This window comes from Nothobranchius furzeri, chromosome 1, assembly GCF_043380555.1.
Source record: "Nothobranchius furzeri strain GRZ-AD chromosome 1, NfurGRZ-RIMD1, whole genome shotgun sequence".
NCBI classification, from domain to species: Eukaryota; Metazoa; Chordata; class Actinopteri; order Cyprinodontiformes; family Nothobranchiidae; genus Nothobranchius; species Nothobranchius furzeri.
This window is the reverse complement of record NC_091741.1, coordinates 30,317,993-30,334,572: the sequence shown is the minus strand read 5'-3', so window position 1 is coordinate 30,334,572 and position 16,580 is coordinate 30,317,993. Positions and strand designations below refer to the sequence as shown.

Below are 16,580 nucleotides of genomic sequence, written 5' to 3'. Positions count from 1 at the left end.
GAAAAATAGACCTCAGTTGTCTTTTAAAGCTGCTCTTGATGAACATAACATCTATGATAGCTTCCAGTCAGGTTTTCGTAGAGCTCATTCTACTGAAACAGCTCTTCTTAGGGTCTCTAATGACCTTCTGACTCACAGTGATGCAGGGTTCTGTTCTGGTCTGGTCCTGCTGGACCTGACTGCAGCCTTTGACACTGTTGACCATCACCTGCTACTGGAGAGGCTGAGAGACTGGGTAGGCCTATCAGGATCGTTGGTTACGTATTGTAACCCCAGATTCTATGAGTCTAGTCGCAGCCCTTAAGCTAGCTGCTATTGGAAGGATGATCTCAGCATCGGCCAATCATGAAGAGCTTAAATGTACGCCCACCAATGGTGGGCACCCCTGTGGGTATATAAGTGGAGCGACTCCACTGTTCGCATCCGATGGCTCTTATTCCTACCAGAACCAGTGGGGCCAGTCGCTTAAGGGCTGCGACTAGACTCATAGAATCTGGGGTTACAATACGTAACCAACGTTCTATTTCGTCTAGTCTTAGCCCTTAAGCTAGCTGCTATTGGAATAATGTGCAGCTGGATGGGTTTACGCCACACTGGTTAGCTCAACCAATGGACACACCCAACATGTCTCCTTTTAGTGAGGGTCGCTCAGCCTCAGCCCAGGGCTTAAAAGGCTGAGGCAGCCAGAGATAAGAGTGAGGCCCCACTAAAAATATCATCCACAAGAGGATGAAAGTCATTCAGGTTGTGGCTGATGAGGTGCCATAATGCTTTCACTCAGCCTGCTGAGATCCAAGCAATGAACGAGTGATGGATCCTGAAGACACATCTCGTAAATAATAACGAGTAAAGGAACAGGGTGAAGCCCATGAAGCAGCCTGACAAATGTCTTCCATCGACACACCACTGTGGAGCGCCATAGAAGAGGAAATCCCTCTGGCTGAGTGAGCCCTGAGTGTCTCAGGAGGATCCCGCCCTGATGATGTGTAAGCGAGTGAAATGGCGTCACACAGCCAGAGTCAAAGGCGCTGGGCCAACAGCACTTGCCCAAGGGAAGACTCTCTGTAGTGCACAAACATGCTTTGTGAGCGACGAATCCCTGAAGTGCGTGACACATATCGCGCGAGCGCGTGCACCGGGCAGAGAAGGTGGGAAGCCGCCTCCTCCTCAGAATTATGGAGAGGAGGAAAAAGTCCAGCCAATGAAATTGATCTGGATTTGAAGGAAGTATTAATGCTTTTGGGCACAAAGACTGGGTTGGGGCATAAAACAGCAGACCCGCCATCTTCCCGGATCCTGAGGCATGCGGGAGCCACTGAGAGGGCGGTTAAGTCGCTCACTCTCTTGACTGATGCCAGCGCCAGCAGCAAGGCAGTTTTGAGTGACAGGAACTTGAGTGACAGAAACTTGAGTGAGACCTGGTCCAAGGGTTCAAATGGGGCTTCAGATCAGCCGCGCAGAACCACCGTTAGGTCCCACTGGGGGAATAGCGGGCGGGACACAGGTCTGTTCCTTCTGACACCTTTTAGAAAACATTTTGTGAGGGGATGATTGATAACAGATCTATCTCCAAAACCCTGGTGACAGGATGAGATAGCTGCAGCATATGTCTTAACAGTGCTGAATGCGAGGCCCCTGTCCATCAGTATCTGCAGAAACGATAGGACATCCACCAGCTGGCAGGAGAGCGCTTGAACATTCCGCTCTGTGCACCATTTCTGGAAAGCTGCCCATTTAGCAGCATAAGATGTGACGGTAGAAGGCGCCTGCGCACTCTGAATCGTGGTGACCACATCATGCGGCAGCCCAGAAACCTCTAAGCGTGACCGCTCAGCGACCAAACCCACAGCCGTTGGCCTATTTCTGGAGGATGTTTGATTATCCCATCCGCCTGGAGAAGGCCTCCATGGGGGGTGCAGCTGGGCGCCTCAAGTTTCCGCGCTATTCGTCCCATCCTCTGGAGGAACAGCCGGAGTGCGAGGCTGACCGAGGGTAGACCAGGTCTCGCACGTGGCTGACAGTTCAGCTGTCTTCAGAGCCCTCTTGATGACGCTCCTAAGATGGGGACAAAACAGAACGTCAGAGGTGATGGGGCCTTCCAGCATCTCCCTGTGCAGGTGATCAGGAATGGAGGGCAGGGCCTTGAGCCACAAGGCCCGCTGGATAAGGGTCTGCCAGGCAGCAGTGCGAACAGAACCGGTGAGTACAGCAGCGCACTGATTGAGAATGGCATCAGCAGTTTTAGAAATGATGGTTTTTGACTCGTCAGGAGCGTCAAGCTCTTCCACCATTTTGGAAACGCCAAAGGCAAGAAGGGCAATGTTATTTCCTGCAGCGCCGGTCTGGAAGGCGCACTGGTGTGCGTGATCAGTGAGCCGGGTCAGCAGCTGGTCATGCTTAGAAGCGGGAACTGCTCGCGGGCCAGCGAGGTGGTTCTTGGCGCCAAACAGCGAGGCCAAATACGGATGGCCAGCCTTGGTCAGAGAAGCCCTCGACCTTGGTAATGGGCGCTTATGTGGAAATTGGCACCTTGAGCTTAGCAGGTTCGGAGAAGGCGGCGGACCAGCAGCTCATGGCAGCGGGGAAGCGCGGCCAGATGGGGTCTGGACAGTGTGTCTGTGTTGCCCCGAAAATTCCCGCCAAATCATCTGCTTCAGGCGGAGCCGGTTCTGGCACGGCTAGCCCCTTGCGGACTGCAGCCGCGGAGATGATGGCAGGCAGCTCCTGGAAAAGTGCTCTAACTGCTGGCAGGGAGGAGCGAGAAGTCACGGGAGCAGAAGGACCCGCTGAGCGAGGCTCGTCGACCTCCGTCTTGTCCAGGAAGGAAGAAGGGCTATGGCAGCCAGCCTCGTCGTACTCCTCACTGTCAATGGCATCATCCAGTCGGTTGAAGCCAGCCGGCTCCTGGCCGACGTTGAAGAACTGTAAGGCCTTGTCCATCGAGTACGTGTCAGCCACCGGAAATTCCTCGGTGGCGGTGGTGGAGGTGAAGTACTCGACCCGACTCGATCTTTTCAGCCACGGACAGAGCAGCACAAAAAGGGCACGAGGCCTGGGGGGTCAAGGCCAGGCCAGCGTGATGAGTCCCGAGACAGACTTCACACTTGGCGTGCAGGTCGCCGCTGGAGATGGAACCCGTCTGGCAGGCCGGGCAGGTCCTGGCGTCGCTGGACATGGTAGGTGAGTATAATGCTTCTTGGATAATTGCTCTTTATAGGAAGCTCTTAAGCTTGGCTTGAAGAGATAACGGAGGCGAACAGTGGAGTCGCTCCACTTATATACCCACAGGGGTGCCCACCATTGGTAGGCGTACATTTAAGCTCTTCATGATTGGCTGATGCTGAGATCATCCTTCCAATAGCAGCTAGCTTAAGGGCTAAGACTAGACAAAATAGAACTGCTCTGGAGTGGTTCTCCTCTTACCTCTCTGAGCGCTCCTTTTCTGTGGCCGTCTCCAAGTTTAGGACCTCCACCACCTCTCTTACCCATGGTGTCCCACAAGGTTCTATGCTGGGGCCTCTGCTCTTCCTCCTCTATCTGCTTCCTCTTCAGCACATCCTGAGCTCCTTCAAAGGAATCTTCTACCATCTTTACACAGATGACATCCAACTGTACATCTCCTTTAAGCCCCATGAGATGTCTAAGCTGCAGCTGTTACACACCTGCTTAGACTCTATCAAAACCTGGATGGTGGGAGCTTTCTTCAGCTGAATGAAGATAAGACTGAGATCCTCATCTGTGCCCCAGACAAGCTGGTTCCCAAAGTCAGAGACTCTCTTGGTCAGCTTGCTTCTCACACCAAACCCTCTGTCAGGAATTTTGGCGTGACCTTTGACCCAGCTCTCACCCTGGATTCTCATGTCAGTTCTCTTGTTGGCTCTTCCTTCTTCCATCTCAGGAACGTTGCTAAGCTGAGTCCCATTCTGTCCCGCTCTGAACTTGAGACAGTTCTCCACACCTTCATCTCCTCACGCTTAGACTACTGTAACTCTCTTTTCACGTGTCTGAGCAGAACCTCCCTGAACCGTCTACAGGTGGTTCAGAACGCCTGTGCTCGGCTTCTGACCAAGTCCTCCAAACACACCCACATCACCCCGCTTCTCCTCCAGCTTCACTGGCTGCCAGTCAACTTCAGGGTTCATTTCAAGATCCTGGTTCTGGTCTATAGGGCCTTACATGGACAAGCACCATCTTACATTGGTGATCTTCTCAGTCCCTACACCCCCAGCAGGTCCCTGAGGTCCAGTGATCAAAGCCTACTGGTTGTGCAGCACCAGGCTAAAGGTCAAAGGTGACAGATCATCTGCTGCTGTGGCCCCCAGACTCTGGACCTCTCTCCCCCTGAGCCTGAGATCAGTGGACTCAGTGGTCTCCTTTAAAAAGCAGCTGAAGACTCACTTGTTCAAGCTGGCTTTTGTATGACCTTCTTCACCTCTCTCTCTTTATTCTGCTCTCCTTCCTCAGGATCCACTGATTTCCCTCTTATCTATTCAACCTCTCTCTCGCGTTACATTTTTAATCACAATTGTCTATTTTTTTGCTCATTTTAAATATATTTTTAACAATTTTCTAAATTATTTTTGATATTTTTACATTTTTTGTTTTTGTGAAGCGCCTCGTGATTTTTATCTTGAGAGGCGCTATAGAAAAGATATTTTCTTCTTCTTCTTCTTAAAGGGAGATTAGGTGCTTTCAGCACCCCCTAGTGTCCGTTTGGTAGAAGCAACAGCGAAACTTATCTCCACGCTGTGCGTTTGTATTTTTATTATTTTGAAAAACGATGTGTTTGCATCTTCTTCCCTACTTCGTCCACGATGTAATGGCCGACTGCCCTGTTCACTGACATCCATAGCGGTCCAATCACAGCACTCCATTGGTTTGGTGGTCCAATCACAGCACTCCATTGGTTTGGTGGGCCAATCAAAGCACTCTGTTGGTGATGGCTCGTTTGAAATGGCTTTTGCATCAACTTTGGATTATTTAGACTTTTCTTTGACCTAAGAGCAGATAGAGGTACTGAAGTTTATTTTGAAAAAGGATGTATTTGCATCTTCTTTGATGGAGTATGGTGGACCGCCTTGTTGACAACATGCAAAAGTGTTGAGTACGTCACATTGTTTGTTATCCGTGTGGGGATAGGCTGAAAGACAACCATAGATCCCACCCCACGACTGAGAATCGTCAATGGGCCGACAGTAACCCTAACCATGCAAGTACTTAGTAATTAGGGGACTGTAAAAGGAAGTGTTTCCAATAATTGTTTTAAATACAAATTATAAAATCTAAATATAGTTCTAGTTGAACATGAGAATTCTATTTATTTATTATTATTGTTATTATTTTGGGTTTTTTTTGTGGTTTTTTTAAGGCATTGTAACTGTTTTGTTGTTTACATTTTGATGATGAGGATGTAAACCTGAGGGGGTAGGGCTACATAAGAATACACTTCTCCCTACTCCTTTTCAAACAATTGCGTGGAATGATTTTATGAAATGTTGGTGAATGTATATGTTTGAAGTAAAGTGAACTGAACTGAACTGAACTGAAATAAATGTTTTAGACACAATTAATAAACATTTTCACACGAGTCTAAGTATTTCAAACCTTTAAATGAGCTTTTATTCATTTAAACTGTTCAGATTCCTGTTTTTTTAGTTGTTCTGTTTCCTCTGAGATTTTTCTGAGAATCCATGTAAAGTGGTATTATTAATCACATGTAGGAACACTACACCACTAATATAAGTCAGCAGCCAAGAAAAAAAGTCCAAGTTTGCTTTGATAAAAGAGCCTTTGTCTCACAGCCTCAGTAATTTTTATAGCTGCTCTTTTTAATGTAAGCGCGTTTGGAGCTGCAGCAGTTGGCTGGATGCAACGACTGCTGCTAACCACGACGTTAAAGCAGACGGCCACTTCTTAGACGAAGAATGCTAAACCGAGGTTGTGCCAGAGTCCGACGCCTTCAGATTTGAATCAGTAGCATGAATGAGTCTCCTCTGAGAGAAAGCTGCCCTGCTGATTTGCTCTCTGGATGTTCGGTTCACATACATATAAAGATTCTTTAAAGGCAGGAAGGGGCGCTGCAGGAATCTTGGATGCGTCAGTTCCAGCAGCAATTACATCATCTGGCCTTTTCTGTAAAAACTGACTCTGTGTTTAACAATCTGTCCAAAAGACACCTCACCTGTTGTCAAATCAGCTGGAAACCTCAGAGAGACGTCCTGGCGTATGCTGAGGGTTCTGATGAAGAGTAAATTGTATTAAACCCATGTTTCTATCAGACACTGATCTGACAACGACCGTTTCTCAATATACGTGTCTGACCTCGTGTGCTCTGTACTTGTGAAACGTCATCAACCCTGCATCAATGCATCATTTAGCAGATGGGTTGTCAAGATATCCCATAATGCACTGCATCAGAAACTGTTATGCTCCAAACAAAAATGAGAGAAAACTCATTACTGTAAGGTTTTTCTGTCAAAAATACAAATAATTAAGTCTAAATGGATAAATATAAAGCTGTCATTTATGTGTGTGACCTGTAAAATTAGCTGTGTGTGTTTGCTTGTTTTTCTGACTTTTCATGACATCACAATATGCTAATTAGCTAACCCTCTATCAAAAAAAAGCAGCCTTAAATAGCTCTGTTTTGATGAAAAATATACTTTCTTCTTCATTTAACAGCACAAAATGCCAATTTTATCCATTTTGATTGAAAGTGGACCGACTATGATACAAATAATACACATTCATTGTTATTTTGTTAACAAAAACTGTTATTTTTAATGTCAGGATCATTTCTTTAGCAATAGCATAAAGCAGCACTTGTTGCCTTGACGTCGTTCAAAACGCTGTCCTCATCCTCCCAGACTCAGTTTCTGCTGTACCTCCCAACAACATATTTGTCAAGCACACAAGATTTGAGTACGGTGAATCAGCCATTCAATTCACGGATGCTGATTGGCCCTAAATTCTCCAGTTCTCCCTAGCAACTAAATGTGATTGGCTAGCTGCAGTCCAGGGGCCCTTGTCCCAGTGCCCCTGGAGACTAACTAGTGTAGTGTAGTGTAGTGTAGTGTAGTGTAGTGTAGTGTAGTGGAGGAACTTCAGGGTTTAATTAGAGACAGCTCTTGAAAATAATTCAGATTGCATGTAAGCCCACATAATTTGTCAGATCTACCAAATTTATAGTCAATATTTAAATCGTTATTGTAGTTTTATTTACTTTTTAGGGTTTCTTTCTGCCTTTAAGTCAGGGAGGGTAGCGCCCCAGCACCTTCTATGGACGGGCCGGCACTGTAAGAATTAAAAGTTGAAAAAATGATTTAAGTAAAATTGAGACTCAAAAATTATTCAGTCTTACGTTGGTTTTGTTAAGTGTTAAATGTATTTGGACATCTATATAAAATAAGATTGTCAACCAAAAAAATAATAATCCTCATGTAAACAAACATGTAACAATAGCAGATTGACTTCTACCATACCATAATAACCATCAGTTTTACAGTTTAGACCCATTTAGCCTTTGATGTAAGATTTATTTCTATTTAGATCACAAAACACAAACATTCATTAGTTACAGGTGCAATTTGTTCAGCCTCATTTTTTTAAGTCTTAAAAAATCTTAAAAAGAAGTTAAAAACAATATCTTCTATAATGTGTATAAAAAACAACCAAAAAATATGAAGTCTTGGAAAAGTATTGACATTTATCGATCAATCCAGTTTCAGCCGCTTATCCGGAGTCGGGTCACGGCGGTAGCAGCCTGAGCCGAGAGGCCCAGACTTCCCTCTCCCCAGCTACTGGGGCCAGCTCCTCCGGGGGACCCTAAGGCGCTCCTTGGTCAGCTGAGAGACGTAGTCCCTCCAACAGGTCCTGGGTCTTCCTTTAGGTCTCCTCCCATTTGGACGTGCCTGGAAAACCTCACCAGGGAGGCGTCCAGGAGGCACCCCGACCAGATGCCCGAGCCACCTCGCCCTGTCTCTGAGGGAGAGCCCGGCCACCCTGTGGAGAAAACTCACGTCGGTCGCTATTGAAATGCACTCAAACTGAAATCTACTAACGGTAAATATCACGTTTGCTCTGTTTTACTTCCATGTCTGATGATCAGAGAGAACAGTTTAAAAGTGCTGCTGTGTCTGAAAGTCTGCATCAAACTAGGAGTTCAGCCTGTAAAACCCACATTCATCACCTTGTAAATTCACAGAAAACAAGGTGCATGAATAAACGCCCCCCTCAAGCGTTTATTTAAGGCATTTGGTCACACCCCTGGAAACAAACTAAATATTTTCAAAAAACCTTGAAAAGATGTGAACTACCCCGTTAATGTGGTTTAAAACCAGCTCCTCTAAATGTTATAATCACAGTGTTACACTCCTGTTGCTGTGTTTAGTGATAGGCAGCGCTTCAGGAGCCCGCTTTGTTCCTGAACGTGTTTTGTTGCATCCATCTTTTTCCCCACGGTGAAATAAAAGTAATCAGCGAGGCCTTTTGGCAGCTCTGATATTAAACACGGGGCATAAATCTCACAGCACCGTGGCTCTTTAGAGATAATATTTAAAAAGAAAGTGTCTTTATTGTAGAAAAAGCTAGGGGTAAATATATTTAACAGTAAAAAAAATTATTCTACAATAAAAGTCATTAAAATAAAAATAAACACGGAATTATTGTGTCCTTGAGAGGGCGAACGACGGTGATTTAGTGGAGCATTGTCTGCGTAAAACACACACACACACACACGTTTACAGAGGAGGCTTAACTTAAAGCGTTGTCGTTACTGATTCATCTGGAATGCTAATAGAGCAAAGTGAGGAGAAAATTTAATTGGAATTGAAAGATGGAGGAAAGGCTGAGACTTCCAATAGATGAGTAATGATGGAAGAAACACGAGGCAGAGACGGCATTTATACAGTATCTGTCAGTGTGTGTGTGTGTGTGTGTGTGTGTGTGTGTGTGTGTGTGTGTGTGTGTGTGTTGCCTGAGGAACAGTTGATGGATTTGCTGCTTGACTGCTCACACAGATTGGTGCCTGCTGTGATGGCAGCCTTGAACTGGAATTGCGTGCACACTCACACACAAAGAGAACTACACATAATTGCTGTGTTGCCGTGTGAGCGTGTGTTTGTGTGTGTTCTTCAGTCAGGACGAGCAGGTTGCCTGCAGGAGGCCGTTTAAAGCGGCGAGGAAGGATGGATGAAGACGAGGGCAGAAGAAGAAGCACGCAGGATAACACAAAAGAGCGGGTTCATGTGTCTGTCACGACCACTTAATTCACATTGTTGTCAACTGTTCCGTTTTTCATGACTTCTTTAGGCATTAGCCTTTCTGATGTATTAAGATTTACCTGGCTGATTCTGGATCAGCCTTCTAGGCAGAAGTGGTAGAGGTTGGTTAAAGCTACAACGGCAAGTTTGGAAATTATTTTTCATGCCTCTTAACAGCCTTAAATATATTATGGAGATTTAAAAAAAAAACTCCATGATTTTCTTGGATTTTTCTAAAAAGCAACCATGGGACCATCTGGTCGTCCGTCTTGCCGAACTTCCGCACCTGCACACCTCCCAGAGTCCTCCATTCATCAAACACTCATGTATTTAGCAACAGAACACCACCGGTGTGAGAGGTTCTCCACTCAGTAATGTCAGAGAAGAAGAAACAGCTGGCTGCTACCGCTGCCACTGTAGGACAAACTAGTCCCAAAAAGAAAATCACCATTTCAAGTCACGGACAACAAGGCATTTGCACCTTTGGAGACAGGTGTTTGGCGCTGTCTTGTTTCCTCTGGCAATGTGGGTTCCGGTTTCTGGCAGAAGCCCTCAGTGAAGATACCCAAGCGAAGGGGTGAGCGTTCTGGGACCGTGTAGCTTGTTTGCAGATTTGCTATAACAGCTTTTTATTGGTTGGTTTCATGCAAAGAACTTGGCTTTTGGGCATATTTCTCAATAGGGTTTAGGTTCTTTGGGAAGTCCACTCCAGAAGCTTTAGGTCAGCCTGCTTTATCCTATCAGAAACCAGTCTTGATGTGTTTTGGGGCCAATGTTCTGTTGGAAAACCCAACTGGGTCCAAGTTTGAGTTGATGGTTTCTGGTAAAGTTGGAGAATATGAAGCTACTCCATCCGCTTTGTTCAGCAGAACCATAGCATGATGCCACCACCTTGTCTGACAGTTGTGACAGTGTTCTGAGGTTTGAAAGCCTCGCCTTGACTCAGGAGCTTCTTTTCCCGGTCCGTGATGAATAAAACTGGTTTTGCTACGGACAGAGACACTGGTGTCACCACAGGGCTTCAGTTCCTGGCAGGTTTAAGCCTTGGCGGTTCCTAGTTGAGTTCTGAACATCACCTGATTGGTGAACAAAATGTGTAAGTGTTGTCAAACAAAGTAGATCAATGCTGCAAAGAAAATTGGCTAACTACTGTAGATAGATGATTGTTACCAGGTCGCTGGACATGCTGTGAACTACCTTGTCCGTGGTCCAAATGTCTCTAGTGTAGAAAGGAAAATGGCCAGAACATTTACATTGTCACTAATTGTCACCCCACAAAAGATGATGTTTATTTTCATGAAAAGTCATCTTTATAGTAGATTTTCAAATAAATACTTTCTGATGCGTCTTCCTCTCTAAATGGTGCTACATGTTTTTCTTCCAGGGCTTTTTAATGTTTCCAGGCACAAAATGACTGTCATCCTCTAAATGTTCTGTGCTTATTTGACCTTTCCTAATGTCCCTGCTATCTCTCCGATGACCTTGGCTGTTGCTTTGCAGCCGCGGGATGAAGCAGCTTTACAGGGTGGTTCAGGTTCTCGAGCCCCAGAAACAAAATACCAGGTTCAACATAAAGTCCTAAATGTTTGCCAAAGTTTGAACACACATTTTCTGGAATTTGTGTTTTAGGATCATGTACCATGCAGTTAGAGCTTGTTAATATTCATGAATGAGCATGTTTTTGTTCTGCTAACCTGGCAGCAGCCAGATCTCTATGTGTAGTCCTGCCCCGTGTCGAGTCTACACATTGTGATCGGGAATCTCTGCAGCAACCGTCTGAAAGAGGGAGGGCCATCTGGTAGAAAGGTTTGGGCTGACTGGAGGACGCGCAAGGTAGTGCCTGGCTGGCACCGGCTACCACAGTAACTACTCAGATGACGTTTACTGGAGCTACAACAACTCGCTCAAGCACCATTCATTCATTCTTGTGGCAATTGCCATGTCTTTGGGTGATTTCTGACGGTGTTGCGAGAATGTGTGCATAAAGGGTGTGTTTAGTTCCTCTAACACTGATGCAATAGCCGCTTCTATGTGAGCGTCAACCGGAGTGGCCATGTTTGTTTTGCTTAACCGAATGCATGATACTTTTTTTTCACCCGGGCGCATGATACTATCGTCAAAACTAACTCCCACCCTACAGCACAGCGCTGACACGTGATTGGATCGGCCTATTTTGGGCCGGAGGAAAGACGGTTTGAACTGGAGCGGTCCAAGATGGATTCTCCTGAGTTCAGAAAACTCCAAATCTCGCGAGAATTCATCTTGTAGCGCAAGGTTAGGAAATTACTATATCCTTATAAGGTCCTTCACTGAGAAATTACTTCACACTGATTATTTTTGAAAACATTCAGACTCTGAGTTTTTCATGCAGGCTGAACATGAGAATAGTCTCCTACACCTATCCCCTGCATTAGCTTCTGATAGAACTCTAGGATTAAAAAATCCTGACACATCTACGTCACCCTGTCACAAAATTCATGGACTCACCCGTCTTGACTCATAACGAGGAACGCTGTTGTTGGTTTAGCGTCCAGGAAACAGCACACAACGTCTCACAGCAGGTAGAAGCTAACCATTAGCATTAGCAACTTCACCTCATGACAGAACGTCTCCAGGTGTGTGTTATTTGTGGAGATAAAACATCTGTGTTGCACAGCAGAGTAGGTGGTTGAGTTTGTTGCTGTTAGCCAATCAGAGGAGAGATATCCAAATATCGGAACATCTGTCATCTGAACCCAATCCACGTATTTAGTTATTCTGCAGTCTTCCGGTCATTTAGTAGGAACAGCAAAGCAACGTCAAACACCAGAGCCAGATAAGAAGGTAGGATGTGGAGAGAAAGGTACGACTCAGCAGGTACTTTAAATAACTCTGACAATGATGGAGGATAAGTGGCAGGGTGAGTCAGGAGCGACAGCAGGGCTTCGCCGAACAGCAGTGAAGAAAACATGTTTATTACCACACATCATTCATATTCGTAAGCTGTTGTTCATTTCACTGATAATCCATCAGGATGCTGGTGGAAACATGACGTAAATACTGAAGTACTCACTTAGAAAAGGTGTTCTTACAAATGAAGCCCAGTTCTGTCAGGCACACGGGATGACTCGTCTTTCCAGAGCAGCTGGGAGGATCGAAGCTACAGCAAAATTCAAATGTCAGATTATTCTAAATGTTAAAGTACAAAGTAAGGAGATCATCTGTGTCTGACGGGAAAATATTAATCAATTGTCTTGTTTAAAGACTTAAAAAATATCTTTAACCAAAAGTTTTGGTAACAAATTTAGTTTAGACAGAGCATTTAGCTGAGTGTTGTTGTGTCTTGGCTTTGAGTGAGTCAGGTAAACCAGTTCACACAGCAGGAGTGAACGATTTTAATTCTCTCAAGATCAAATGTGACTTTGTGGTAAACAAACGTCGCTCAGGAGGAGCGTACAGTGTGCTTTCATCACCTCGCTTTCTGATTAGCCAATCAAACATTCAGCAGGAGAAGCGTTGGGCCAAGGCTACCCAAAATGTTTCAAAAGCCCCAATTTATGATGGAAGCAATCGTGCCGTCCTTCCGAGGGGACAAGAGCGCTCTTAACACACCCCACATGGCAAGAACATCTGATAAGATTGTCTTTAGAGTCATTATGTTAATCAGTTGCATCCTTAAGGTTGTTGGAAGAGGTCTGCTTGCTTATCTTGTGTACACTGTACAGCAGGAGTGACGACACATAAATGGAGGACTTGCAGGTGTTGACATGATTAGCATGTCAGATGTTGGGGAACCACAAAATTCTGATATGGAGTTAGAGAATACTCTGGTAGAGGTTAAAAAAGTCTCTTTTAGTTCTGGTAACCTAGGTACGGGTTTGACACCAACGATCCTACACTGACCTCTAAAAGGTCCAAACGACCAGGGTACCAACAAGTACCTACCGCAAGTACCCAGCAGTCAAGAGCAGGACCTTTGAGGGTATCACCCCCAGATTTATAAAGATGTACAAATTATTTAATGTTTGAATGAAAATGAAAAAATCTATTATTATCATCTTTGCTTTCTCCACACAGTTTGTTCATTATTGCACATTAGTGGTGGCCGATATTATCGGTCTACTGTTAATATCAGCCGATGTCGGCATTAAGGTTCAATATAGAAAAATATCGTTATGGGTTTTCAGTCCTTTGATGGCGAAACGTTTACATACCATGCACATATCGTACATCAAACTCTTCAACTAGTCCTCCTCTTTCAAAATGTGACAGGTCTGAGGTTTCCTTTTTGAGATATTTTAGTTCATTTGGAAATTAACTCATCAACTGCCATCCATTTCCTGATCAGAGAAGCCCTTCGCTGCCAGCGTTTTTTAGTGTTCTCACTGTATTTTTAAGAGTCACTGAGCGTTGCGCTCTATGACGATGTCGACGCCAAAACAACCAAAACAAAGAGGAGACTCGCCTCTTACATCAGGAAGAAGCCGCGTGTTTTGAGCGTTATCCGTTCTTTCATAATCCGTTGTGGAATTGTGATCGGCAGAAGCTTTTCCGGTTCGCGCCTCACTTTTTTTTTACAGCAGCGGCCCGAAACGATCTCCTAACACATGGATGCTCTGCTTCCTGATCACGTGACGTACGCGGATGAAGATCGTCTTTAGAGCTGGGATGTTTGTTCTCGGGGTACAGGGGCTCGTTCCGACGCCCACACAGTAAGAAAATGGCAGCGAATGAGTTAAGAGTCAGACAATATCTGTATATCAATATAAGAACATCGGTGTATCGGCCATTGGTAATAAAGCCAATACTGAGTATCCCCATTCTGAAGATGTTAGACTTGGTTCCCGTTGTAGCTGCATTCGTCAGCCATCTTTGGTCTGGTGAAGCTGTAACAGCTCCATGTGTCCTTCTGTCCTCTGCAGCGGCGCATCGGGGAGCAGCAGCGAATCAGAGAGCAGCTCGGAGTCTGACACCGACGAGTCTGAGAGCAGCTCCAGTGACAGCGAGTACAACCAGGCCTCACGCACCAACACTCCAGAGGTAGGCTGACACAACGCTCAGTGCGGAGCGCCTGAAGGCGTTTTACTCCACGATGAAAAAGTGGTGGTCATGGGTTGTTGTTAATGTTGAAGATTCATCCTCACTATTTACTCCACTCTGCGCCTGACGGTCGGTACAACAACCCGTCTCCTCCCCGGCGCTGCTCTGAAAGTCATGAAACCCGGCTGCAGAGGAGCCAATTAAAACATTAGTTATCGCATTATTTTAATGGCTCAACGCTGCCTGGTTTTACACGCCTGTGAAGGCTGGCACGCTGGGAGAACGAGAGGCGCAAAATGCAGATAAAGAGAAAGAAAATCATGGCAGTGAAGCACTCACAGCACAGAGACTTAATGCTACTTGTTTGGTGGTTTTTATGAGACAGTTTCACCGTTCCAGGCCTCACTGGTATCCTCTCAGAGATAAAATAGCTATGGGAGCTGCAGACGAGCCTGGGGAATTATTAATGAGGTTGTTTCTGTGCTTCTCCAGCCGGAGCCCCCTTCTACCAACAAGTGGCAGCTGGACAGCTGGCTGAACAAGGTCCAAGCTCAGACCAAATCCCTGGTTACCCCACAGCCAGAGCACAACTGCACAGGTCAGTGGAGACAAACTCAAAACACTAGATCATCACCTTCTGGTTTGATTCCAGAACTCTTCTTTTAAGGCTCCGTCAGCCAGGATCCACAGACGTTCTCTCCAGAGACTGAAGCGGGTGGTCCAGCTGCCAAGACCAAGTCCTGTGGTTCCACCAGTACACCAGCTCCAGCTGTGCCTGCAGTAGAGCACAAGGACACGAGGACACCACTGTGGTGTGTGTTAGAGCTGCAAACGTCGTGGGACACGTGTGTGCTGCATCTGTAGTCGTGACGTAAACTCTTGGTTTCTGTGCAGCTCGGGCAGGGAGAAGGCCAAAGTCAAGCTCAGCCAGAAGGCCTCTGGGGAGGGTCAGAAGTCAAAGACCAGGCTGTCGCCGGGCTTGTTGTCAGGGCAGGAGGTCACGACCCCAAGGAGGAACACCACTGGGAAGAAACAGCCGAGACGGCCAGAGAGGTCAACCAGTGTGGAAGAAACTCCGAACCAGACATGGAGCAGAACCAACCAGCACAGGTGAGGAGGAAACAGACCTCTCCCATCATCATCATCACCACCACCACCACCATCATCATCACCACCACCACCACCACCATCATCATCATCATCACCACCACCATCATCATCATCATCACCACCACCATCATCATCACCACCACCATCATCATCATCATCACCACCACCATCATCATCATCATCACCACCACCATCATCATCATCATCACCACCTTCTTCTTCTTCTTCTTCTTCTTCAGATTCATTCAAACCATAATTAGGTTTTGTTCACAGCTTTGAAACTGATAACTGTTGAATAAACGTCACACTTCCACATTTCCCTCAAACCATCTTTATGCTCCTTTCTGTTTGTTCATTCTTCTGTCTGCCTGTCTGTCTGCCTGTCTGTCTGTCTGCCTGCCTGCCTGTCTGCCTGTCTGTCTGTCTGCCTGCCTGTCTGCCTGTCTGTCTGTCTGCCTGCCTGCCTGTCTGCCTGTCTGTCTGTCTGTCTGTCTGTCTGTCTGTCTGTCTGTCTGCCTGTCTGTCTGTCTGTCTGTCCATTATCCATCTGTTTATCTAACCCCCATCCTTGTTCATCCTTTCAAGGTCACAGGTCCACCGTTTCCCAGAGGAAATCCACTCTCATCTCTTCAGCATCCAGACTTTCCACTGACTTCATGTTTCATGTAAAAGCCTTTTAACCTGAAGGATTTCTGGACAGCTGTACGTTGTTCTCTCGGCCTCTGAAGGAAATGGAAGAATGAAACTCAACAAAAAGAAAGTCACAGATGAGACCTATGGCTTTTATTGGGATGGTTGCCATCTTAGTTCTTCCGTTTTAACTTCTCTCGACCTTCCTTTGAGGTCTACAATCCCAGATGTGTCTCAGGACACCTGAACAGGTTTCTGCTGAGCCCCCTGGCAGCGAGACATTTAAAATGGTCATTTAATGCAAGTGTTGAAGAAAGAAGATGATTTAGTGGAGCAAATGTCAGACGCCGCTTGACTTCAGGCCAGTTAGGATAACACAATGTCTTCTCTGCTCCCTCTTTTATTTTCCTCTTTGTCTTCTTTCCATCTTAACTTTCCTACGTCCAAACAAGTTCAGCTGAATTTGTGCTGTTTTCAATTATTTCATTCTGATTTTTCTCAGGCCCCCCCCCCCCCAGCCAACACAAACATGAAGCTCGGCTGTTCAGCTGTGTTCAGCTG

General features: G+C 45.9%; 1 protein-coding gene and 1 long non-coding RNA gene across 3 annotated transcripts in view; one reads left to right on the top strand and one right to left on the bottom strand.

Moving 5' to 3' along the window:
• Positions 1-16,580, top strand: part of aff2 (AF4/FMR2 family, member 2) — a 332,245-nt gene that overhangs the window by 282,195 nt on the left and 33,470 nt on the right. For both annotated transcript variants that reach the window (XM_070551870.1, XM_070551862.1), the window contains exons 11-14: positions 14,162-14,279; positions 14,772-14,877; positions 14,947-15,091; positions 15,174-15,389. In XM_070551870.1, the coding sequence (XP_070407971.1) occupies positions 14,162-14,279; positions 14,772-14,877; positions 14,947-15,091; positions 15,174-15,389 (585 nt within the window). The remainder of the gene's footprint in view (positions 1-14,161; positions 14,280-14,771; positions 14,878-14,946; positions 15,092-15,173; positions 15,390-16,580) is intronic.
• LOC129160835 (uncharacterized) lies at positions 6,027-15,002 on the bottom strand. Its single transcript, XR_011521233.1, has 3 exons — positions 14,914-15,002; positions 12,313-12,399; positions 6,027-8,001 (listed from the first exon to the last, which is right to left on the bottom strand). It is a non-coding gene; the product is annotated as an uncharacterized lncRNA (long non-coding RNA).